The following is a 27,314-nucleotide window of genomic DNA, read 5'->3' as shown; positions in this document are numbered from 1 at the left end:
AGCTTGCTGGCTTATAGTAGTACTGGAAGTTACCTTGGTCTTTATCTCTGCTAGTCTGAGGAACCCTGCTTATTTCCCTCTTTCACATCCTGTTGGCTAGACATCTGATAATTTCCATTACTTGTGCTTGATCCAGATTTCTGCAGCACTAAAAGCTGGATTGAGATGAGCCTTATTTGCATGGCTCCCTGCTCTGCAGCTGGCACTGAGGCTCTTGGGTCTCTCTATGCACTAAAGATATCAGCCAGGTCAAATGGCACAGATCTCCTTTCCAGGAGAGGATTCTAAAAGCTGAGTGCTGCAGCTCACTGGTGCTGGAGTCTCTTAAGTCATAACCCTTAAGTGTGATGCTGAAAAAATGAAAGGTTAAAAGATCATTTAGTGCAGAGAGACAAGTGGATATGGGCAGCCATATTACTTATAAGAAGCCAGTGGAACAAATTATTTAGAAACGTCTGTTAGTAGAAACTAATTGAATACTGTGTAGATTGGAATATATGGAGCAGGATGCAGCCAAGACTTAATGAGAGAGAGAGAGAGAATGAATTGGCATGTGGATTCCCTCATCTGTTTTCTTTCCCAGAATAGTGTGTTTCTAGGGCCAGCAGGGGTAGGAGTAGAACGATGAAACAAATGGACACACAAACACAGTTAAGCACAATTTTGTCGAGGAACAATGATGACGTTGTTAAATGGCTATTGAGGGTTGCCACAACTCCCAGGAAGCCCAGTGGTGAATGGTGTGAGTAAAAGGAAGGCTTTCCATGTGGTTTGGCGTTCAGTGGTCATTGGTCACTAGCCAGCCCTTTCAGCCCTCACTATTCTGTTTGTAACAGTGGTGCTTTCGATGGCTGAGTCTGAAATGCCAAGTGGCATATTAGCATGCAAGTGCTGATATGTTTTTCTGGTCAAAATATGGGGTTGGGATCTCAGCTCAAATTTCAGTTTCAGTGTGGTGATAGGGATAGGGTGAATCTGCTTAGCTGTGGCCCCTGAGAAATGCGTCACAGGTGTGGTTCACCTCCAATACTTTGTAGGGGTACTATGAACATGGGTACATGAGGGGTAGGGTGCTTATTTCAGCAAGGCCCTTATGACATTTCGCATGTGGATGACAACACAAAAGTGAGTTCACCCTGGAGAACAGTGTGCTGGGACAGGGAAAAGATCTAGTCGTATTAGTAAGGTCTCTGTCTTTATTCTACCCTGGTGGCAGAGAAGCAGAATGGAGATCAATACTAATGATAGATTATTGTAAAAATGCATCATTTCTCTAAACCAGCAAATGTAAGCAACTTCTCATGTTAAATCCCCTCAGAGGATAAAGAAAGAAAATAAGCAATAAAAAGCATGCACAGATGGATGCTATTCTGATAGTAACATATTGAAAATGTTAAAAGCATTGCGAATCGCACAGAATCGTATGCAGTGAGGTCACGAGCAGAGTACTGAACTGTAAAGGTTTTCCATTTGTGGGTTACTCAAAACTCTCTAATTTGACTAATGTATCATCAAAGGTGTTCTGTCTTGGATGGCAGGCTTGATATTTGTCATGAGTGTGATTTTGTTGGTATAGTGGCACAATGGAAGATACATGTACTGCATTAAGAATTTGTAGTTAGAATGATCCTCCTTTGTTTTCTACCCAAGGACGGAAAACAAATAGGTAACTTACATAAGAGAAGTGGTTACTGTAAGAAATGTGTAGGGTTGTGGTAGAATCAAAGCAGTCTCTTGGGGACTACTGTTATTTTTATTTAAAGTTGGAGGTAAGAATTTTTATTTTTGGATGATAAACTGAGCATAATTCAGGAGAGCCTGGAATGTGATAATTGTTTAATTGCTGGGATTACATATGCATTTTCTGCTGAAGTACACTTTTATATCATATGTGATTCTTCAGTTCTTGACCTAATAACAATATAAATTTTTGATAAGGTCAAAACTTAAATATGTAACTGCTGTCTAGGTTTTAAGACAAACTGAAGAAGTGAAAAGTAGCACTTTTCCTAGAATTTAATTCTCAGCTGTTACTCTAAGAAGAGCATGGATGATAACTTTGAGCCAATCTTTTGGAGCCCTATGAAATTAAAAAAGTGCTGGGAAGCCTGCAGTTTTTGTCCTTGTCATAACTAAAATGCCAAGCTACTTTTTTCTATCTGATGTTTTACACTGTAGTCTTGTTGATTTGTCCTTGAGCAGAGCAGACTGATATATTTTATGAAAAGAGGAAGAAGAAGAACCATCATAAGGTGGATTTTACTTTTTGTAAAGAGACTATTTCCCCCCGCTGCCCCCAGGTAAAACAGGACCCTTTCATCACTGTTTAACTTTTTTTTTAAATTTAATTTCTAGCTGATAAATTTAGACGGAAACTGGAAGAACTGGAGAAGGAGAAAAATTCTTTAAAATTTCAGCTTCCTTCAAGGCATCCCGCTGTTAGCAGTTTTTTGGATAGGTTCATGACCCAAGTTCAGGCAACATTGCACTGGGCTGCTGGTAATTGGTAAGTTTGTTGATTCATTACTGTGTAAAATGGTACTTCTATTTTTCTCTAAATGCAGAATACACTTATGAATATCTATAATAAAGGGTTTTAATGACCATCCAATATGTCCATATGGAGCTTGTTTATGAAAATCCCACCCTGCACCCCCCCCCTTTTTTTTTTTTTTTTTTTACTTTCTACAGTTCTTTCAGAATTCCCATCAAAAACATAGATCATGATGAACTGACAAATTAAATGGAATGTTTCTCATTGATGTTGAGTGGGAATGGGATTGAGTCCTTGACACGGCAGCTTGAGCACACAACAGCAACGCAGCTTGAGCAGCGCTTCCCTATGGAGTTAATTCTGATGCTCCCTTTCAGGCAATGAAAGGATATTTAAATGTAAAGTAAAAAATAGATTATTTTTGATATGAATAGATCTTTGGGAGCTTCCTCTTGTGTGACACTTCTTAGATAGAAATATTGAGCTCAACATTGTACAAAGTCACAAAAATAAGTTCTAAACCTCATCTTGAGGTTTCATAACATAACTTCAAAGATGGGAGGAAAGTGAGATGTGCCATATGGCCCAAGAGGGATAGGTTAGGGAAAAGAAATAGTCTCTATTTCTTGATCTGTCTTAATCTGTGCTCCTAGTTACTGTTGTTAGAAGAGGATACTTCATAGGAATTGAAAACTATTCTCAAATGCAATCACACAAATGAAAGAAGCCTTTTGTTTTCTGGCAGCTTGTTAATATAAAAGCTGCAGTGTGCTAGTCAGTACCTTCATGTGTAATTTTTGATAGACATGAAAATCAAATAAAATCAGTATAGATAATATTATTTTTTTGGAAGAAATTGGAGAGTTTGAAGGTATTTTTAGTCTCTGTTTATAGCATCTGGTAATAAGGGAGGTTTATAAGAAGCTGCATTCCTTCAGAGCTGTTTCCTTCTACAGCTCTAAGAGGCTGCTTTACCATTCCTTAAAGATAACACCATTCTCTGTTTTTTCATTAAGATGTGTTTGGTCTATGCATTCATTTGTAATAATGATTTTGACATTAGAGGTAGTGTTGTCTTCTTTGTCATGGAAATTGAGTCACTAAAGCATTCCTCAGATACAGTTTGCTTATTTTTATCCTTTATAATGTATATATAATGCTTTTATATATAAAATAGATGCTATAACCTGTTTATGAAAATGTTCCTGTTCTTTGGATGATTTCATCTATAACTCTTCTCTTTGCACAGGTCTGAGCAGGACCATTCTCCAGCATCAGATGAATATCCTCTTCTCTTTTCTGTCTTGTGCACACTCCTTTCTTTGAGCCTAAGTTCAGCTACTGTTGTTGTGACACCCTTTCATTTGCTTGTTTGATTCTTGTAGCCTTTTACTTTGCTTTGTCTGTGGTCTGACTCATTGATACAGCAAGAGTACCCTTTGCCTTCTGTAGAAGGGTTGAAGTCCTTTCTGTTCCAGCAATATTTTTAGATATTAGAGTAGAAAACATACCTTCTTCCTCAAGGAAAATTTGTAGGCTTCAGTTTTTGTTTTAATTTTTAATTGGAACAAATCTGGTATACCCAAGCAGACTTTTTTTTTTTTGCCTGGAAAATTAAAAAGATGATCAGACTAGTCTCAGAAGACTAGATCATTGCAATTTTACTGTAGTCAAGGCAATCTCATCTTTTTGCAAGAAAAGTGTGTGTGGCAGCTTATTTAAGATATGAAGCTGAAATTCATGCCTCAGTTTTGTTTTACTTGATTAAATTATGAAATGAGTTTTTAAGTGAATGCATTTGATATTGACACAGAATACTGGGGGCATCTGGTGGGAGCCAGATTTGGTTATGTTTGTCTTAGGAACAGCTGTGGTTGTGCAATCAGTCAGGTTTGGTGAAATCAGAGACATCTTGTTTGTCTTCTAGCAGTACCAATTGAACAGATACACATGGAATTTCCAGGAAGGTTCTGAAAATAAACTATGTTTATAATGGAATTTTATAATTTTCTAAATTGTCATCAGCCACTTGGAAATTTATTATGTACACCTCTAGGAATGATACAGCTCCAGCTTGAAGAAGGTGGCTTCAGAGCTGCTGGGCAGTGTGGCTGCTTAGAGCAGCCTGTCTGTAAGGCACAGTGATGGCCTAGCACCTCACAATAGAGATGTCTCTTTGGTGCATGCTGTTAATACAGAAATGCAGTTACACTGTTGTTATGTCTATCTTGCTTAATGATAGCTGTGTTAGTGCTGAAGCTTTATTTTGCTTTTTCGGTACATTCTGCCGCTCACAGAGAGGGAGTAAAGCAAGTGTGTCTTTTGATGGTCCTGCAGAATAGATTAAAACCTCTTGTTCTACATACTTGTTAAACACCTGTGCATGGAGATCATAATTGTGTGATTAATCATGCTTAAACCAGGCTTATGATGCATGTTTTATATGTGGCATCCATATGTGGATGGATTTGCTTTGCAAGATGACAGTGGGAAATCATGGCTCAAAGCACTTTGAGATGCAGTATTTTTTAAAGAAGATGCTGAAATGTACTCTTTAGGTGGAGATGCATGCACTTGTTTTTGAAGATGGACACAGAAACGCAATTGCCCTTTGCAAGTGCACGTGCCTTTACGAGGGAGCATGGAAATGAAAATGGGCTTGCATTGTTTGCAGGTGCATTTTGAGAGGCAGATTTTGGAATTGATACTTAACATAATGTGCTGATTACCTTGGAGTCCAGTCATGCAAAGATTTACAACTGAGCGTCGTACAGATGACTGGGAGGAAGCCCACTGATTGTGATTTTGAAAGAACTCGCTGTGCAAGAGAGAAATAAAATTTGGCATTGTGGAGCAAACACTCCAGATGATCTCTAACGTAGTCTCCAAAAGCTGACAGAAGCTGCAAAAATGGCTTTGGCAAGTTTCTAAACTTCTGTCTAAGAGATTTTTCTCTGTATTGATAGAAACTACATGCCATAGTTGTGTCTCTTTCAAGGCAGTGATGGATAAATTTCTGAAATATGATAAAGCTGGGGGAAGCCTGAAGCTATACTAGCTTTCCATTTTCTTTCTTCATCATGTTGTAAAAACAGTGCAAATGTTTGAGATAATAAAGGAAGATATGCCAAGGGAAAAAAATCTCTTGTTCTCTAACTGTATCTGTTTGAAATGTAATCATTCTAGTGGTGGAGTGTTATGACGCTAAAGGTAACATGTAGCATTCTTATCAGTTTAATCCTTGAGACACTGAAACTCGTGAAAACCACTAATTTTTAGCTTTTGTCATTTTTTCCCCCAAAGGATTAGACATGAAGAAAATGGTCTTTGTCATGAAAAAGAGCTCAGACTTTTGAGATCAACTTCCCAGGAGAGGACGCAGGTTTCGGCCACAAAACGAAACCAGCTTTTTCAAGAAAAGAAACGATTACAGGTAACAGGAGTGAAAAGTTGTGCACAGGAACCAGTGCTGTGTGGAGAAAACCTTGTAAGCTGTCACACAGAATTAAATAAATTTATTGTAATAGCGACTTTGCTTCTGTGTAGTAATTAGAGCCTTGGCTGGAGTCCAGTCGATAATCTAAGTGATGATTGGAGATGGCAGCCACAGGAGTTGTGTTAATCTCATTACAGAAACGCAGAGCTGGAAGGTTTGGTGGCTTGTGTGCATGCTTAAACTTTCCTCATTATCTTTTTAAGCATGCTCTTTGTTATAATTTGACATTTTAATATTACACTGATCTTCCGAAGTTTTTATTTGAAGACAAAAGTTTTCATCCGTTTCTGGGTAGAATTTACTATAAATACATGATTTACCAGCTTTTATTCCTGAAAGATGATTGATGCTTTTCATAAGGATGAAGAAATCATCAAGGAGCAGTTAGCATTTGCTAACAATAGCTTTACAATGACACGTGATGTCACAACGTGATAGTTTGGCAAATGGAATGTTTCAAGATGGCATTGGTCCAATTTTAAGTCTGCAAGCCTTTTAAGCAAAATTTAGCTTTTTCTTTTCATCATCCTTCAAAAATCTCAATGTACTGTCTAGTTATGTGTTTTTTTAAACCTTGGTGGTCACACTCAGTGATGCGGTGCCTTAGAGAGCTAGTAGACCTAGTTTCCTTTTTTCCTGTGGTCTTGTCTTGAAATCTTTTTTTGTGATATTTTCATTCCTTTGGTGGATCCAATAGTATAGTAATCTCTGTGTGTCTACACACATAAATTTGTATATACAAAAAACCTGCAAAGAAATAGAGAAAAACATGTTATGTGGTCATTGCAAAATTGTACTTAGAAAGAAGAAATGCCTTTTTTTTATCCTATTAATCACCTTTGGATTTTTTAGGTTCATTTCATCAACAAGTAAGAGGAGACATAGTGTAGTTCAGCATTATCAGTATGCAGAAAAATTTTTAAATCTAGACATCCAAGAGCCACCTCAAGATATTGAACTGAAAACTGTTATACTTAAGACTCCACAACAGCTAATTTTTACACTTGCTTAAGCCGAATCTTTATTCTTCTGTAGTTATACTTGTGAAAAATTAATAGGTGTGCTATTTATTAGCATTTTATTAAAATTACTAGGAATTCGAGGTTCTGGGGAAGGCTTATCTGTGGTGATTGTTTGCACCCAGGAACCCCTAAAGATTGCTCCTGCCCAAAATCTTGCACGATCAGGAGTATTTTTTTTTTTTTCATTTTCATCAGCCCCATGTTTCTTTACTTTTTCTTCTGCTCTCTCTTCTGTTTTTCTGCATTTGTCTTCAGGGATTCGAAAGCCTGTGGCAGTATCTATAATTTATGTATTAATATTTCTACCTAAATCTCTACTTCATGGAGACTATCAGTCCATAAGTGGGGCTGGAGGTGTACAGTCAGTACTGATTAGCTGTTGTGTTGGAAATCCCAGTTTAAACTCAAGTCTGCAAAGTAGAACTCCAGCTTATGTTTAGTGAAATGAATATCATCTACTGCTCCATGTTGAGGCTTTAGGCCCTTTTTATCTGTCCCTGGAGGCTGACTAAGAGCACGCTAAAGGCTTCTTTGCATTTCTGGAAAAGAATGCGGGAGTATTCCGGTTTACTGATTAAAATTTCCATGCTCCCAAGAATGCCTGTGAACTATTTCTGAGCAGAGCAGCTTTCTTTCTGTGAATGCAGATTGTGTGCTTCTAGTATCTATTTATGTTGTACATTTCAATACTAAAAGTGTGATTATAGACCAGATTCCGTTCATCTTGCTTTCTGTTCCCGTGTAGGTTGCTTATTGCAGTGATTGCAATTACTACATTTTCACAGAGTATGGAGGTCTCTGTATTAAGTAGGGCCTATTAAGATTTTGGCAGTATTCCCAAGCCGGTAAAACAGAGACAGAATTGTCCTTTGTGCACACTAAAAGCCTGATTTGAGCCTGAAAGAAACAAAACTGATGTTTTTGGTCTGCTGACCTTTCTGTCCTTGACAAATGCCTGTGAGTTGAAACATGGGCTGCACCATTCTCTTCTTGCTATGTGTAAAACCAAAGAAGGAGGAAAATAATTGAGAAACCTAGTGCAGGACTATTATAAGTTGGAATTTTGGAGCTAGTCAACCTTGAATATACAAAGACCATTTCTTGTTCTAAGTGATGCTTGAGAAGCTGGTTACAGTGCAGCTAACCTGAAAGTATGTTTGCTAACAAAGTTTGTGAACTAAACTTCATGTAAAGTGCATTGAAAACATTAAAATAATGTTAAAGTTATCAAGTGAAACTCTAAAAAGCAAAGAAATGCCAAAGTCTGTTATCTGTGTATAGTGCATATGTTTTATAAGAGTCTGTAATATTGAAGTATGCCTTTTCCCTCCCCAGAGCTCTGCCTTATACATAGCTGAAGTGTCTGTTCAGATATTCAGAATACTATTTTATCTTCATTACTCAGTGTTTGACCCCAGAACCCTTTTACTGTGTGCCACTCAAACCTTCTTTTGAATAGAAGTTTATTAATCTGTGAGTGGGCTCCTTTTATAGTATTAATCAATATGGCATCTTAGTGATTCAAACCCACTTAATTTTATCTCTGCAACACCATTTCGGGTGTTACTGCCATTTGCTCAGATGCAGAATGGAGAAGTGAATTGCCATAAAAAGCCATATGGCTGCTTCTAATGTCAGTGTTGTAATGCCTAGTTTTTTTACTTATTAAAGATTTGGTTTTGGGTTTCTGGCTTTTGTTTTTTCATTTTTGTTTTTAGTTGAACTGAATGTGATCAGAGTTTGAAATTGAGCTTTGATTTCTGTTGAGAGCCTATAGATAGCATGTCAGAGATCTCCTGCAGGTTATATAGAAAATTATGAACATAGAATCCAATCTGTGCCTGTGTGTGGACATAATAGTTTAAATGGCTTGCAAAGTTTCACAGAGACAGTAGGAGGTGTAGGAATAGAATCATATTCTCCAGTATGGTGTTCAGCTAGTTTGATGACAACTTTAACTCAGCAACCTAGTTTCCTTCAACAAGTGCTGCTTTGTTAGATGCAAGCTATCTGTTGGGTTTTCAAGGAAAAACCTGTGCAAGGATGATGTACAAATTCATGAAGATTTTTTTTAACTTTTGGCCTCCTCACTTCAGGAAAGACATAGAGGTGCTTGAGCACGTCCAGAAAAGGGCAATGAAGCTGGTGAAGGTTCTGGAGCACAAATCTGATGAGGAGCAGCTGAGGGAACTGGGAATGTTTAGCCTGGAGAAAAGGAGTCTCAGTGGGTAGCTTATCACTCTCTGCCTGAAAGGAGGTTGTAGCCAGGCTGGTCTCTTCTCCCAAGTCACAATTGACAGGAAAAGAGGAAATGGTCTCAAGCTGTACCTGGGGAGAGTAAGGTTGGATGTGAGGAAGAATTTCTTCACGTCCAACCTTACTCTCACGTGTAAGAAACACATGAACACGTGAAACCTGAACACGTGAAAGAGTGTTCAGGCTTTGGAGTAGGCTGCCTAGGGAGGTGGTAGAGTCACCATCCCTGGAAATGGTCAAGAAATGGCTTGACATAGCACTTAATGCTCTGGTTTAGTTGACAAGGTGCTGTTCGGTCAAAGGTTGGACACAATGATCTTGGAGTTCTTTTTCAGCATTAATGATTCTACAGTTCTATGGTTCTAAAAATTGTATTTTGCTCTTGCAAGAAACATCAATATCATAATGCACACAAATTGCACTTTTAGAAAAATGAGTGCAACTGACATTGAAGTTCTGTGCATTTTAAGTCAAGGGAAGGATTTTGTGCCTTTAGTTAAAATGAAATGTTAATTATCAGAAGGGCTGATTAGATAGTGATTCTCTGCTTGCATCCTGTGCTTCATGTCAATTGGAACCATCAGACAAACCATTTCAGGGATATTCTGCAGGATAGATGTTTGATCAGTTTAGCTGCCAGTCTGTAGAGCAAGATTCTGTTGCCATGGGTGATCTGACATTTGTTTTTTTGGTGGAAGTTTCTCGCTTGTGAACTTGTGAAATACCTATGTATTTTAAAAGTGAAAGAGGACTGACAGTAGGTGTTGGAAGAGGAACATGAAGTGTGGTGTTGCAGTAGAGGTGGTGAATTTCAGACTGCTGGATGCACTAGAGTTTCTGAGTACAACTGCCATAATTTTTGTGTGTCAGCAAGAGGATGTCTCATTTAATGTTTTCTAAATTGGACAAATTTAATTCATGCTACTTCTGGCACTTGTACTGTTTTTTCTTAGGGGCAAATGGGTTTCTTTTATAAGATTCATAGTAAACTTTGGTTTCTGTTCTATGCAGAAAGAAATTGAAGATCTCCGAACAAGACTGGCCATATTAGAAGGAAAAGATCAACAGCTGAGAAGAGAAATTGAAGAGCAAGATAGGCTTATTCAGTCACAGGACTGTGAACTGGCTGCTTTACTTGGCTGCATTTCTTTGAGAGAACTGCAGGAAATAAGCAAGGCTGTGGATGATACTTTAGCATCCTCCTATCAAATTCCATTCAGTTTAGATCTTCCAGGAGCAATAAAGAGGTATTTAAATTCCAATTTACATGTAGAGTCTTATATCTTCCTGTATGTTCTCCTGAATTGGCTGTCAGTTGTTTTTTTCATCATTGTGCCAGGTAATTATCTGGACTTAGACACTTGAAAACTTTCTGGGACGAGATGTTGGAGTTCTAATATCCATGTACTTCCTCAGAGCTGTTTGTAGTTACTTGAATGTCTTGCACTTAATGTTCTCTTATGGTGAAGGCCACCTACAGAAAGCATGTGTGTCCATCAGCTGTTAATTCCTATCATCAGCTTACACTATTTCTTGTTAGCTGGTGGAATTTTTTCCCCAGTTTGGTAATGCAGTAATTCAAACATATTTCTCACAGCCTGGAAGTGTGTACTAGGCACCATTCAAGTTAATATTAGAGATGCTTCTTGCTTCCATGAACTTGTAATTACAGTAAAGTCTGATGTGATGAGGAGTGCTAGACTCAGACAGTGGACTTGAGGCAGTGGGGAAGAGGATGCAGCATGAATAATTTTGGGACACTCACAGTTAAATGAACAGTAGATGCATCCTTTAAATGGAAAAGTAGCTACTTTTGGCAGTATTTTGGAAATAACCTCGTCTTAATTTAAAAAAGCAATTGAAGTACTGAAACTGTACTGGACATTGGTGATGGGACTTTGAAAGTGGTACTGCTGCTGTGTCACCAAGAGAAAATAAAATTTCTGTTTATGCTAATGTACTTTTCTTCCAGATAAATAATAACTATGTTGCTTGCAATTTTTTATCTCCCATCATGTTTATTGGATTTAGTTTGGTTGTATTAACATTCATGAGAAATTGCTGCTCATGTGTGCTAATTTATACAGATTTTTTTTAAGTCAGCAGAACATTTTATAGAGGATATATTCTTCTCTTTTGACATGTGTTTAAAAGTTTAAATTAGGTTATGAGAAATAGCTTCTTTCATTAAGTTTAGCTTGTTTTAATAATATCTTATGCCTGTGTTTCTGAGATTGAGGAATACAAGATCTTAAGCAGTCTGTCTGAGAAACTGATTTGAGATTTCTTAGTTTTGGATTTGCTTATGAAGGAATATTCAGATTATTTTTTTCTCTCATTGCTGCTGTAATATTGCTGCTGTTGCATTTACCTCACTGGGAAGTTATTTAAAAGTGAGTTAAATAGTATGAGTTCAGGAGGAATTTTCTCTGAGTTGTTTGCTTACTAGCACCATGAATAGCACAATCACTTGAGAGAAAACAGGCATTCATTATTCAAAATGCGTTCATAAATGGAATGAAAAATTTAAAATAATTTCTTTCCTTTCTGGTAATTTTTAACAGACACAATGAATGAAACTTTTTTTTTTATTTTTGGTTGGTTGACTTCGTTGTCACCAGTGGTCAGGTGCTTCTGCTCTCATTCCCATAGCTGGAGTTCTGCTGTTGGGACTCTGGTGTGTTGAGCTTGGCTGCACACCAGGTGCTCACCAAGCCCCTCTATCACTCCATCTTCTCAGCTGGCCTGGGGAGAGAAAATAAGATGGAAAACAATCCATGGGTCGAGATAAGGCAGTTTACTAAAGCAAGAGTGAAATGTTGCAAGCATGCAAACAAAGGTTTTATTCTCTACTTTCCATCATCAGGTGATGTCCAGACACTTCTCAGGAAGCAGGGCTTCAGCACATGTAGTGGTTGCTCTGGAAGGCAAGCACTGTAAATAATAAATACCCCTGCTTCCTCTTCCTTTTGTTAGCTTTTATATCAGCAGACATCCCAAACATCCTGTAGTATGGAATATCCCTTTGGTCAGTGGGAGTCCGATGTCCTAGCTATGTCCCTTCCCAGGATTTTGCCTACCTCCAGCCTACTGCTGGTGTGGGAGGGCAGAATGTTGGAGAGTGGGTGCTGATGCTGTGCCAGCACACACTGGTGTGTTACCAACACCTTTCCAGCCACCGATGCAAAGCACAGCACTGTGGGGGGCTGCTGTGGGGAAAGTTAACTCCATCTCAGCCAAGCCAAGTACAAGACGCATAAACGCAGTTATTTAACAGTGAGAGTTTGTTCAGATTAGCAGTGAGCCTAACTGGTGGGTGGCTTTCTTTTCAAGCTGTGCAGTCTATCATGCCTCAGGTACAGAGATTTTATGTCTGAATCCAGGCCTGTTCTCCTTCTGTAACATGAAAAAGCATCATGCAAATAGTAAGGCATTTGGTGTGGGTATGATTCCTGTCTGCCTATGGGCATCCCCCAGATTGTCATACAGTTAAACAATAATTTAGGAGATTACCTTGTTTAAATTTCTGCTCAAAGTGAGGCTACTTTCCAAGTGCGGTCAGGTTGCTCAGGGCCCTATCTCTCTTGAGTTTTGTATATCTTCAAAGACAGAGATTTTGCAGCCTTGCTATGCATCCTGCATTTCACCCCCTTTGCTGTCAACTCTTTTTCCTTTGTCTTGCCAGAATTTCCATGGTTACAACTTGCATTGGCTTATTCTAAACCAGTATTTGTGGAAGAAGTATTATTTATTAGGTAACAGGTTTACATACTTGGTTTACATACTTTGTTGATGCTAGTTCAACATTTTAGTTTTAAATTCCAAAGTGTTGGCATAGTTAATTTGAAAGAGATTTTTCTGGAAAAGTCCATTTCATTTTATGAATAGAGAAATGAAGCTGTTACTCATGCACATGTGCTAGAGAACAGTGATTATGTAGAAAGTTCAATACCAGTGGACAGTAAATTGCAAACTACTCACTGTTGGGCTGCAAGATACTCTGTATTTATTTATTCTAGCAACATTGTGCTTGTCAGTAAAGTACTTCTATAATGTGCTTTTCCATAATGATTTGTTGACTACATAAATTGCATTCAGCACTGGAATAACACAGGCAGGGCTAGTGTGAAGCATCTCTTAAGATAATCTGTGCTGTAATGAATTGTATTTGGTGGCTTGCAGCTCACTAAAAGATAAAAAATTATTCAATGTATTGAAGCAAACTTCCCGGAACATGAGAGGACATATTAAACAAAGAATATTTGCCCAAGTACTTGCCCTTCTGTGTGAAGGAGGAAAAGAGCAAGTCAAATACAACACTTGGATGAGCATTGGTTCTAAGCTTATTTTTCTTGTCGAGTGTTGTTATTTTTTCAGAAGTGTTCTTTGTTTTTCCTGGTTTATCTTTGGTATGTGCTGAACTTTTTAAATACGAAGAGCCTTTGTCAATACCTCAAGCGTGCTTTGAGTTTGAAGAATTAAGAATTGTTAGGTGCATTACCCTGAGACCTTACTTGAGTGCTGTTGGAAGACACAGTTAAAACCTGCTGGTTAATGGGCAAAGAAAAATGTTTTGACAGGGAATTCTCACTGAGGTTGAGACTGCAGAATGTGGTCGCTTTGCTCATCCAGACAGGCTTAATTGCTCTTTGTTAGCTAAAGGGTATAATCATTATTTTAAAATGGGAAATTGCAGGGCAAAAGCTCAGTTCACTTGTATGGTGTTGCTTGGAGATGCATTTAAAAGGTGGGAGCAGCTGGTGTTGTGTGCACTGTGACACATGCCAGTGTTTTAACTGAACACAACACACTGAAATCAGAGGAAAATGGATCTGGTTGTTTCAGCATGAAGTACTTTCTTCTGGAGATTGCAAAAGGTATCCAAATACATAATTTTCATATTTGCTACTGGACACCATTTCAGTAATACGTGTTTTAACTAGTGTAACTTGCATTTTCTAATTATAAAATAAGACCATATTAATTATTTGACCTATTCACTTCAATATCTGTTAGTTCCTTTATTTGTTTCTTTACATTTCACAACACAAACTAGGGAAATCTGTTTTACTTCAGTTCATTTTTAGTTTAATTTTGCAGTTTCTTTGTTTTATCCATATCTGCAGGCGCATGTGTTCTTACAGCATGCCATTCTTAAAATAAATTGCACTGTTCCATCTGGACTATTGTCTGGGCACTGATTGCTGGTTGAAAGAAATTCAATTTTATACCTTTCAAAATATTTGAATGCTCCACCTCTTCTTCACATGGAACAGTTTTTCATTAGTAGGCATTTGTTCTATGGTGGATTTGTGGGACCATCTGAAGATAAGGAAATTCTCTGTTATGTGTATTAGTTATTAAAGGGTGGCCAGTGGTGCAGGGAACTGAACTTGAACATTTATGCGACCAGTTCACTCTGCTTTTGTGACACCTGGTGTTCATTTGAGAAAGATCAATTTGAAATGAAAAACAAGTACTCAGGGGGGTGTAAATCCTATTTGTTGGAGTATACTCAAAGTATTCAGCAACTTCAGTTGAGGACAAAGCCTGATAATGGCAAAGAGCTGGGTTTTTTTTAGAGAACTTGGTTTACTTGAGTAAAATTGGAAAAAAGACTTCAACATAGTTTTACATACTAACTTAGGAAGGTAGGATTTAGAATGGGCTGTCATGTTTTGTCATTGGGAGAGACTGTTTGCTGCTGTTCAGGGCCCCACTGGAAAGTGTTCTTCTTGTGGGTAACTAGGTGGAAAGGGCTCACAATCTGGCTGTACTCAGAAATGTGCATTCTCCAAAAACCTATGGCACCTAGGAAAGCTTGTGTTTCTTGCTGGATGGTGGAGACATCACGGTGATCTTGTTGATGACCTCAGTGGGAATCTGATGCCATCCATCTTGCCACTTTACTTCCAGGGACTGGATCTCTCGTGCAGGTCCTTTGACTTTGCTCTTCTTGATGGTGAAGCCAGCTTCCAGCAAAATCTGGATGATACTCTCTCCTTTCTCAAATACTTCCATTGCCGTGTTCCCCCACACAATGATGTCATTGATGTACAGCAGGTGTTCTGGAGCCTCACCCTTTTCCAATGCAGCCTGGATCAGTCCATGGCAGATGGTAGGACTGTGCTTCCACCCCTGGGGCAGTCGGTTCCAGGTTTACTGCACTCCTCTCCAGGTGAAAGCAACTGAGCCCTGCGTTCTGCTGCCAGAGGAATGGAGAAAAATGCATTGGCAATATCAATAGCGGCATACCAGTTGGCTGCCTTGGACTCCAGCTTGTACTGGAGTTCCAGCATGTCTGGCAAAGCAGCGCTCAGTGGTGGAGTCGCTTCATTCAATGCACGGTAGTCCACAGTCAATCTCCATTCTCTGTCAGACTTGCACATAGGCCAGATGGGGCTGTTGAAGGGTGAGTGGGTCTTGCTGACCACCCGTTGGCTCTCCAGTTCACGGATCATTTTGTGGACGGGAATCACGGCATCTCTATTAGTCCGATAGTGCCGGCGGTGCACCGTCGAGGTGGCAGTTGGCACTCATTGCTCTTCTGCCTTCAGGAGTCCTACTGCAGATGGGTTTTCTGATAGTCCAGGCAAGGTGTTCAACTGCTTAATGTTCTCTGCCTCTACAGCCATTATCCCAAAAGCCCACCTGAGTCCCTTTGGGTCTTTGTAATAGCTGTTCTGGAGGAACTCCCAATTTCTTATCATGTCATGATCCACCTTGAGCCTTGATAATAAGATTGTCTCATTTTCAGCTAGTCCCATACCTGGGTTTGTCTTTGACAAGGTCATCATCTCAGCTTTCTCAAAGTATTTGGCTACAGTCTTTTGGGAGAGGCTGAGACAAGTCATAGGTGAAAGAAGAGAGTGAGCTGACTGATAGGAAGGTTCATGTTTCTTGTAGATAGATATTTTCCTCTCCCTTTTGTCTGCCTAGGATTAATTTCATTCCTTTGTTCTTTGCCTAGGATAGAAGGGTAGAGTTCATGGGCAAGTGGCTTTGTTTCTTTTCTTGTGGCAGCAACTCTAGGAGGAACTATGTGTTGAAAGCCTGGTGTGCTATAAATTGTCTGTGCTTGGGCACATGAAGTGAATTTGCTTTCTGTGAAGGTGCAAATGTGGCTCAGAAATTCATAATGACTCTGATCCCACTGGAGGAGGAGAGGGGACCCCCGCTGGAGGGAGGAAGAAGGGCTTCTGCAAAGTCAACTCCCTCACCCTAGGCACTGGCCTTCCTTGGGAAGAACAGGGGGGATTAAAAATAGAGTGGGGGAAGGAAAGAGACAATCTTCCATCATGGAGGACAGAGCCATTGCTGTCAACCTGAATTGTTTTGGAGCAATCTTAAAGGTAGTTTTTTGTCCTTCCAAGCAGTGTTATAGAACGAAAAATTCTCAGCAGAAGGATAAGTAATACTTGCTTGAGTGCTCACGTGTATGGTGTAATGAGGAATCTGGTTTTCCCTGCTGAGTATCTGGTTCCCCCTGCTTGCTTGAGCAGCATCCAGTGGGATGTAGCAGCCTATAAAGCCCAGGCCACATGTGTGCTGATTCCTCTGGGTATGTGCACAATGAGATTTACTTCTCTTCAGGGAAAAAATGACCAGCTGTCTCAATCAATGTGTGATACTAAATTAGTTTGTATATAATGAAGAGAAACAGAGAAAAATATCCAGGGACAGACACTTTCAGTCAGCGAAGTAAAATAGATGTTATTCTTAGGAGAGTAATTGCAGCTGCTGTGGGCAAGCTCTAGTTTTTGTGCACTTCAGACAGATGTAGCAGAAGAATGGGGATCTATTGATATGTCAGAAAATCTGGGGAAAGTATTAGTTAGGATGTGATGAACTGCTCCTGCAGATAGCTGTTTGATTGTCCCTTTGTTCTCCTGGTCCTGATAGCAGCTGAAGCAACAACTGCTTCAACTGCCCTGCAGCATCAGCTGGCAGAAGAGTGGTGGGAAATCCAGCACCATATGAATGGTTTGGTTGGTTGAAATAGCCAGCTGGTTTGGCTGTCTGAATGGTGATTTATAGGACCAGAAGATTTCTCAATGCATGGCAATAAAAATTGAGCTTGTGATGATTAAAGATGCCAGCAGCATCTTCAGGTGTCTGTGAACTGATTGTTTCTGTTGGAGTGATTTTATGTAAAAACCCCAAAACCATACTGAGATTCTGCCTCTGTCCTTGTATTGCTGGTATTTAAGGAACCACTTTATTAATCATTCCTATAAAAATTGGCTGAAGTCAGCCAATGCCCTGATTTTTCTTCAGGTCTTCTAACTGGGGCTACTGTCTAGCAGCACTCAGGATCTAAGAGTTGACTCTGTTTCGAGTTTTTATGTATGCAAGAGCTGGGCAGGATGATGAGTTTTTAAAGTACACTTCCTATTGGTGTAAGTCTTTGAGAGCTGACAAAAGCAAGTACAGTCACTGAGCAACCCATGAGTCAGTGAGAAACTCTGTTGGTAAACTGAAGTTATACAAACATTGAGAAAGTGTATTTCCAGTTCTGACTCTTGAAAAATTCTGAGTGGGGAAGCACATGTATTGAAGCAATCCTTGATGTATAGCAACAGTGAAGAAATACTGCTCTGCACATGTTAGTTTGAAGAAGAGCAAAATGCTGGAGAAAAACCAGCTCTCTGATCACTCAGAGGTAGTTGCATAATTTTGGGTTCTCATTCATATTCCCTCAAGAACTTTGTAGATTGAAATGTGCAGAAGGTGTGATGCTCCTGTGCCTTAAAGAACATCTTGATAGTTGCTGTCTCAGATCAGATTTATTTTTGAGGCTGGAAGTTTTCTAAGGTGAGACTTTGCATTTTACTTCTAATTCAGATGACTAGTCCTTGCAGCTGCCAGAAATTTCATTTTTATTATAAGTTAAACACAACTTTTCTCTCCTTGTATTTAATGTCCAAGTCCTTTCCTCAAGAACACTTTCAGGTTTAGATAGAGAAATTGGATTTTTACCACATCAGCTGAGCAGAAATTTTGTATTTTTATAATTTTTTAACTAGCTCTGTCATCATATAGAAGTTTTCTGTGGTTTTCATTATTGAAGAAAAAAATCAGAGTTTATTTGGAAAACCCTGACTTAGGTTTAAAGGATGCTTTTACTTCCCATTAAAAAGATATGCTGCTGTGAAAATACCATTGTTTTAAGTCCCATGGATCATTGCACAAAGATGAAAAGGAATTTACGTGCTTGGCTGAAAAATTGCTTTCATGGTATGGTGATACTCAGATGTATAGCCCAGACAGGCTTATGAGACAATCACATAGAATGAAAATCTTATTATCCCATTTCTTTCTTGATTAGATAGAATCAAACATTGTGGTAAAGAGTTTCAAAAGAGAACAAAAAGTGATGGTTTACCTTAGTGCATTTAATGCATTCTAGCCCTGAATGTCCCTAATTGAGCAGAAGTGTAGGGCCAGCAACCCCCTGTGGGTCTTGTCCTGGTAAAATCGGCCCATGGTATCTATAGATAATAATCAGTTGGTTTTCCTCTAGAAAACTTTGGAAGCAAGTATATTTTCTCTGTTTTTTTTTTTAATTTAGATGTAGTTGTACATTTAGCTTAAAGATGCCTCTTGTTTAATATAGTTTTGTTCAAAGCTCTTTTTTTATGAGTTGTTTTCAAAACTTTCTGACATATGCCCATCGAGGGAACTATACAAATACAAGGAAGTTATTGATTGATTTGATTTTATACCGTGGATTTATTCCCTAAAGGCACAGTGAAGTCCATATACTGAAGACTTTTGGTAGATTTTTGCCTTGATGTAGACATTTACACCAAAGGTCCCCCAAGTAACTTGTGATTGTGTTTTTTGCAAGAGACTGGACAAAAGCTTTTTTTGAAGGTCAGCTTCTGTTTGTTGTTAAAAGCAAGATTACAAGTGTAGGGCTTGGTTTATATATTTTTATCTTCTAAGAGAGTATAGCTTCTTGTGACTTCAGAACTGGAGGAAGAATCATGTTAGAAGACAAAAAGCTGTAAAAGCCGTGGTCTCTGCAGGTTGTGATCATGAGAATGATCACAATAACCTTATTGTTTGCAGGCAGTCTCATGACTCTGAGCCAAATTCAAACGGTAAACTGTTTAAATTTGCTGATTTTTATCTTGGAGGAAATACATATTCATATGAATTGGGGCTTCAGCCCATCATCCTTTCTGCATACAATCTGAGCGTGGGCTTCTAGGCTGTTGTTCTTGAATTAGAAATTCAAATATGGGTAAGTTTAAATTGTTCTGACTTGTGCTTAGTTTTAAAGAAATTAAAGTGCTTTTTGCTTAGGCACTGTATTGGGGTGTGGAGACTGGGAGTGTAATGACAAGATCTGTTACAATTTTTTAGGTGACAGCAATGTAAAGGAGACGACTTGCTGTTTTTACTTGTCTTTCAGGGTCTTCAGGCAGGGATCAGAGATGGCAGCTTAGTTTCTCTATGAAAAATAAGAATTTTTAGTACAGGATTTATTTGGTTTTTATTGGTACCCTGTGTGTGGTAGGTTCTGTTGTGTGGATATAAAACTAAATTCTGACTGCACTTTTTGTTGCTGTATAAAAATTTCATTATTAATACAGGAACTGTTTCTGTTTAAGCAGTGTGTATATTTATATATGTTGAATATGGAGAACAGCATGAATTGCCTTTTGCCCATTTGCATTCTTTGAATTTTTTCTTAGGAAGCAAAACATAAATACATAATAGCTTGGTATGCAAAGGGAAGTATACTAGCATAGTGGAAGGAAAGCCATTCAGAAACATGCCTTCCTTTTGGAGAAAGCCATTCTTCCCAGTATTGTGCTAGTTAGCCTTCCTTTGGACAAAGCCACTTCCACAGTATCTGTAATTCCTGCATGCAAATTTAAACTTATCAGAAGATTCTTTAAAAGTCATTTTAAACATTATCTGTTATATCGTGGCACTTAATGTCCTCTGTGGTAATGTGAGCAGAGTGAGGGATGTGGGAACCAGACCACTCGATTCTTATTCTTCCCTCTGTCCCCTATTGCATTGAAATGTCTTCCTTTATTTTGTCCGCACACCATTCTCAATTATGAACATCATCATCTCAGCAGGTTCCCACTGTGTTATTACAATTAAACATACTTAGTAGCTACTCTTGGATATCAGTAAAATGAGGTACTTGAAGGGTACTGCCTGAAGTGTTTGGATCTTAAAATTTTTCCCACAGTCTGTTGTTACATGCCAGATCAACTTGAGTTCCTGTACATGGAGCATTCCCACTCCCTCCTGCACCTCTCCAGCCAAAGTCTGTGTTTTGCCAAAGCATTGCTTCATGTGTCATCCAGAAATTACATAATTCCTCAGCTACTCCTTTCCTCTTCTAGTCTAACCTGTATGCAGTGATACTCTGGGACATAGCACGTGTACATTCCTGTTCTTTCCTCCTAATGGATCCCAATGTCTGTAAGTCCATGGCATGTCATTTAAATGAAAGGCTTGTGTGGCCATCTACATGAATGAAGATATACTGCACATGATGTATAACTTGCTGTGGATTCTGCAAGTGTTAAAAACCTTTCTTTTCCTTCATATTTAGTCAGTTAAATTTGTGTTAGTTGAATTACTGTCTTGCTCTAGTCCTTTCATCAGCTGGGTCAAAGATTTTGCTTTCTCTGTGATAGAGTTAGCTTAAAATCAATTTGAGAAGTGAGTTCTAGATGGTTCTCATAATGGATTGCTAAGACTGTAAGGAGAAGCTGTCAAACTCTTGATGAGCTGTTATGTCAGAGAAGAATAGCAATGAGTCAAAACTATGGACACCTTCCCAGGCAAGAATTTTGTGTTATTCTAAAGAACCCTTTCTAAAGCCATTTACCCTTGTAGTAATACCTAAAGCAGCTTTTAAGCAGACAGAATACCCCTCTTAAAATGAAATATGATGCTCCAGGGTGGTTGTAAAAGAAAATGCTCTTTCTGGTTCAAGTAACATGTAATAGATCACGGTGGTTAAAGCTCTTTGTTGGTAGAATGAATCAGTACTGACTGCCTGGTTACTCTTGTGGCTCATTATCTTGTCAGTTAATTGGAAAATTGTGAGGAGCTTTTCTGTGACAGTGTTTTGTGGTAGAGGAAAACAACCTGGGAATAAATGTAGTTAAAACCAGTTTGTAGTTGGTAACGATGGCTGGTTTGTACCTGATTTTGATTGCTGTGTGTGCAATGTGTGATGGGCTAATCTTTGCAAGGGGTAAGGGATTCCTCTGGTATCACTCTGAAGGCTAACAAGGTTTTGAAACAGAATATTACTGTGAAATTTGTGCCATAAATAAAACAAATACACTTGTAAGAGTCTGTGTGAATGCTGTATCTGTAACAGAAAGATCTTTAGATTTGAGTCTCTGGTTAATCCAGCTATCACTATGTTGGGTCATATTAATTGCTTACTAATGATATCCTTTATTGATATAGGTCGGATTAATATAAAATTCCATTAAAACTATAGTTCCACAAAACTATCTTAAAACTGTAGTTTTGCTGTCATTGAAGTGGCAGCATTTGATTCCTTATTTATTTTTCAGTGACTTGTTAGAGACTCATGAAAAAGAAATCTGGATATAGAGAGAATGTTTTTTTCCCACTCAGCACCTGGTCCTGAAAGTCTGCATGAGTTTGTGCATCCTTGTTAGCAATGCAGATTTGACAACTCGATCCTAGTTTGCCATGCTGTTTTGGATGCATTGCTTCAAAAGAGGTTAAGAAATGATCTCTCTTCCTGTTAGCTGTGTGAATTATGCCGAGCAGTGAAATGTATGAACCTGGGGGGAGCTTTCTGTGAGGAAAGGAAACAGATGAGAGGAAGAGCACACGGAAGATATTTGTTAGAGATGCCATCTATATACTGTTGTTCTTCTGGCTAAAACTGCACTTTACATTTTGTTATGGCCTGGGTCTTTAGAGTTGAATTTTATGAGGCATTTTCAGTACAATTGGGTCAGTCACCCAGTATTCATTCAATTACACACTGCAGCCTTGCCGCTGCCCCTTGACATCTGTACACAAAGCCCATCTTTTTTTTACATAACCTGACCAGCTTAGATGCCAATTGTGAGAGATGCTGAAAGTCACTGGGAGCTCCAAAGCATAAGAAAAGAAGTGGCTTCATAGTTCATTCTGTCTGCCATGCCCAGAGGCAAGCAGGGAGCTGATAATGGCATCATTACACCAGCAATACTTTGTGTTTTGCACATATATTGCTGTAGAAAAGGCAGACATATGAGACTGTGAGAAATGTCATTAAACACTTTTACATAGGTAGGCAGCTGCATTTCTGTTTGTTTCATTGCACAGGTGCTGGGGTGGTAATGAGGTGACAGGCTTGGCTGGGCTGTAGATAGGAAAGATGTGTGCTCTTTGAAGCAGGGTATTAGGGACAGCAATGCAAATAGGTGCCTCATTAATGTGATTAAATGATACTGTGAATCCTGCCTCTGAGGCTATTTCACTCCTGTGTGCAGTTGGCCAGGATTGTCCAAGCAGCCTTTCTGTAGGTGATCAATAGCTGTTTGCAACTCCAACTTCACGTGCTTTGGGATTCATGCTCGTGAAAATGCTGACTCTTGAACTAGGGCTCAGTAAGTGCTGTGCTTGGAAAATCAAGGCAGGTTCTCAAAAGAAAACTGAATTGCATACAGAAGAGGAATGCATAGGCAGCAGGAGCCGCGTGCATGTCAAAACAGGTGCTCAGTCATAGTGTGCTTTCTGAATAACTGTGACTTTTGTTTCTTCCACCTGTAAAACTAATACAACATTGCCTTGTCATGCAGGGGTATCACTGAAATAAATCCAGTGATGTCTCTGATATGTTTGGATATTTCAATACCTAACACTAGAGAAAAGCTCAGAAATATATCATTAGTTCTTGTTTGGGAAAAATAGTAACGGTAGGTCATGAAAGAAATAGAGTTTTTATAACACAGGCATGAGGAAAGATTGAGATGCTGGTAATGGGGAGTGCTGACTGTCACATACACAGAACTGAGGTGTTTGACAGAAAAGAAAATAGCTTGTGATAAAGTAATTGAACACTGTAGAAAAAAGGTACACCTCCTAAGTCAGAGAGAGGGGAATATTAAAGCAAAAATTGCAAAAATAGCCTCTCTCCTAACTCGTGATGTTTGATTTGACTTGGATTTTTGAAGTTCATGTTAAAAATGTAAATGGTGAATTTATTTACAAGAGCCAAAAGAACAGGTTTACTTTAGATTTGGTAATATAAAAGTAGGAGTCCTACATGCTTATATTATATGGAAGAAAGCCTTTCATTTTGTTCATATAAGCATGGGTGATCCCTCAGTTTCAGCCCACTGTTGCATCAGTTTGGTACAAATATCTGGTAGGTTTTTATTGATCTAAAGAAACTGAGTACTGGTATTCACATAAAATTACTCTGAGAACACGTGACTGTGGTTGAACTTTTTCTGGTGGAGTTGAAAACTGCATTGTAAACTGCCAGTTCTTTGTGTCAGAAATGCCTTTGTCTTAGGTTTTTGGATGATAGCTGGTGTTTTGCTAGACTAAGTTTGCTTTCGGTATTATGATTACACAAATAATCATAATTGTGTTTCAAAGGGTAAGTAAAATCTGTATACCTGTTAATAAAGAACTGTAAAGGTAATGTTGGTTAGTCATTAGCAACTCTGAAACTAAGCATAGTTTTTGTCTATTGATTCTGTTGTGTTTGTATGAGTCAGCTTAATACTTAATTTCCACATGAAAATGTGTCTTGTGTAGCAGGCCATGTTGAGGAGAGGTTAACTTTTTATTTTATTTTATTTATTTAATTTAATTTATTTTATTTTAATTCCTTCTAGCCTTCAGGAGAAAGAACAATTGTTCAGCATGTCCATTAAAGAAACTACTGCCAAAGTAAGTACACCTTTTCAGTTCTTCAGAATATTTACAGAATCAGATCATAGCAATCATATTGTCTTTGTTTCAGGAAGTTTGTTTTGTGGTGCTCCTTCTAAGAAGATTTTACACATAAATATTTTTAAACATACATTGAAAAGCCCTCCCCAACGTTTTGTTTGAACAGGCCACAAGGATTGTAATACTTCAGGAAGCAGATTAGAGTAATCTCTTCTTTCTCAGCTTTTTTACTAGTGATCCATGCTCTTGCTCAGGTCTCTATTCAAGAATGCACTCCTCAGCTTCGTGAAATCATGGTCAAAGCTGAATGTTTTGGCTCTTAATACAGAATCTCTCACTTTCTTCTCTAACTGGTTTTGTTGGTGTGAAGGGAAGAGGACAAATGAAGTACCTCTTTTCCCCGCCATTTCACTAATAATCTAGCTAGCATTCTCATTTTCATACCCTTTAAAAATACAAAGAAAAGTGATATAGCATATTTAGCATAATTTTTGTTTCTAATTAGAAATGTTAATTCTTTTCCTTTATCTTTCTTATTTCATGCGCTCCTTTCAAGAAGTAGAACACTAAAGTTTTATTTCAGAATGGTCCAGTTGCTCCATGAATGCTCTAAAAAAAAAAAAAAAAGATCCATTTACTCTAGCAAATTCACATAGATCTGTATGGAACAGTAAGTGAAAAATATTCCTGGGTTTTGATTAATAATTAATTTATACTCTGAAATGCACTTATTTTTCATGTTTTCTCTAATAGCAGTTACCTAAATCAGTAAAAATTTTATCCTTCATCATCTGTTCTTCCTAATTGTCTTGACCAACACTTTGACTGTGCACTGTTAAAAAGATAATTTGAAGACTGCGTCTCATAACCACTCCTTCCTTCTCTTCCACTTTATTTTGAGCTCATATTTTCGATTCCTTGCTTATACCCATATCTTGGGAAAATTAATATAGACTATAACAATGATTCCCCCTGTATTTTTAAATGATTATTCATAAATTGTCAAAGAAATTATTGTAGCTGACCTACAGCTCATCTACTAAAATGAATGAGACATTAAGTAGCTCAAAGTGATGTTTCAAGTGTTGTTTCAAGCCATTTGCAAGCTAAAACATAAGGTATGGAATTTGTCTTTTCCCCAGAAAATGTCTCATGAGGTTTTATTTTATCACCAGAGTATCTAGAGACTTTTTCAATAACAACTGAAGCCATCGGGTAACAGTAGAGAAGTCTGTGAGGTAGAATTTCTCAGCTTGGTTTTTTCTCTTTAAATTTTCAATAGATAAAATACTATTTTAATTTTATTCCATTCCTATGTGATGACTTATTTGTTATAGAAGATAAATAGGAAGCATGTAGTGAGACTTCTTCAAATAATTTCCTATTTAGTTTATTCATATAATCTCATCCTATTATTTTCATCTCAAAATAAATAGAGCTGGTCTTTTAAACCTTTTTATTGTATGGGGAAAACATTCCTTTGTCAAAGGTCTATCCTTTTCCCCTGTGCCACTGGCATTTCTATGGCCTTTTCTGCCTCATCTCTTTTGTTTTCAGCTGTGGCTGCAAAAGCTAACTTCTGCCTGCTAATGAAGGGAGTGCTGCCCCTTATTCACCACCTTCCTTCAGAAATTAATATCTGCTTTCACTAATGGCAAGATTGTGCTGTGTGGGAGACCAGGTAGACTGTTCCTTCCTTTAGGCAGTGTTAGCAGAATTTGTTTATCTTTTCCAAGGTGCTGTTTTAAAGAAATGTGAAGGTTACTCAAAACTTCTTTTCTCTTGAGATGATTGGAGAGTCGGTTCCAGTGCTTTACTTGCTGTCCTTGTCCCTGTTTTTGCTGCTTTAGATTAACATCATAAGCTGAAAAGATGGAAGAGGATGAGAATGGGCATACTTGCCTTTGATATTCTGCTGTTTTTCATCTTGATTCTGCATATCTTTGCTAACCAGCTTCCTACTGATTTCAGATAGACTACTTTTTTGAGTAAGATTTCAGTCTGAATGCAGATTTGTAAGAGCCCTTTTAAAAAAATCTGCTTTAAAAATCCTCAGAAACCACTGAAGAGGATTTTAAAATAAATACAGTAATACTTGTCTGCAAGAACACTTTGCTGAAGCTGAAAGAGATTTTTTTTAGCCTTTGAGCTTGTTTGTCTGTGGGTCACAGCAGAGCTGGTCACTGAGAGCAGGGAAAGGGCATTGCTGGGGCCACAGGCCCCTGCAGTCAGGCTGGTTAGAGAAGGATGGTGTTCACTGGAAGCCCAGGACACTGGCTCTGTGAATGTTCACCATCTTTGTTAGCTAAGAAATAACCTTTCCTTAGTGGCTGAATAAGCTACTGTAATGAATAATGGGATCTGTTATGGAGATACAATAATTATAAAAAATGAAAAGAATTGGAGCTTGTAGAGTAGACCTGATGTAACTCAGAAGCAGTGCCATTAGTTTAGGGGATATTACTTTGTCTTTCCCACTTGCTCATTTAGTTTTGTTGAACTATGCCATATGATAGGTCTGAAGATTAATGTTGTTCATTTATATACAGAATGCATTTGACATAGATACAAGCAGGGGCCCAGCAACCTACTTATCTCATGTTCCAGAAGAAGCATCTCCGAGTTGGAGGGGCTGCCTTTCTGCCTCTGGTCCCTGCATTTTGGTCCATTAATAAAGAGTGCCAGCAAGCTTTGTTCTGACAGTGGGGCTTACAAAGTGGACAGTGCTCACTAGAAACTGATTAAATATCCCACCTTATTTTGCATAATTGCCAAACAGCTGTCTAGTGATAATGACTTTAACTTATTACCAGCATGGGATATATTCATGCAGTTTTCCTGGAGCTGAAAAATTCCCCATCTAATTGCAATTCACTGAGCCATTCAATAGCCCTAAAGAGAGAGTACTGCTTGGAAAGGAGTCATTAAAAACTTTCAGATTTATTTTGGAGATGGGAGACAGAAATGGCCTTTGGGTTTTTTAGGCGCGTTTATTCACCTCTGACAGGTTTGGGGTTTTAAAAACATTTAAACTGAATTAGCTGATGAGTCACTTAGAAGAGGGTGCTGAAACAAATTGAAATATCTGGGAATTAAAAAATTATAGTAGATGCAAAAGCCATACGTGCTT

General features: G+C 38.3%; 1 protein-coding gene across 6 annotated transcripts in view; it reads left to right on the top strand.

The window, feature by feature from the left end:
* The window catches only part of DISC1 (DISC1 scaffold protein), a 188,418-nt gene that overhangs the window by 53,494 nt on the left and 107,610 nt on the right, over positions 1–27,314 (top strand). For all 6 annotated transcript variants that reach the window (XR_005256514.1, XR_005256513.1, XM_038133649.1 and 3 more), the window contains 4 exons: positions 2,356–2,506; positions 5,798–5,927; positions 10,280–10,515; positions 24,127–24,181. Coding sequence is in view for 4 of the 6 variants with exons in the window: in XM_038133649.1 (XP_037989577.1) it covers positions 2,356–2,506; positions 5,798–5,927; positions 10,280–10,515; positions 24,127–24,181 (572 nt within the window). In the remaining 2 variants the exon portion in view is untranslated. The remainder of the gene's footprint in view (positions 1–2,355; positions 2,507–5,797; positions 5,928–10,279; positions 10,516–24,126; positions 24,182–27,314) is intronic.

The sequence above is a fragment of the Motacilla alba genome, chromosome 3, assembly GCF_015832195.1.
Source record: "Motacilla alba alba isolate MOTALB_02 chromosome 3, Motacilla_alba_V1.0_pri, whole genome shotgun sequence".
Taxonomy (NCBI): domain Eukaryota; kingdom Metazoa; phylum Chordata; class Aves; order Passeriformes; family Motacillidae; genus Motacilla; species Motacilla alba.
Note: the sequence above shows the minus strand (reverse complement) of the source record. Positions and strands in the feature narration are given on the sequence as shown.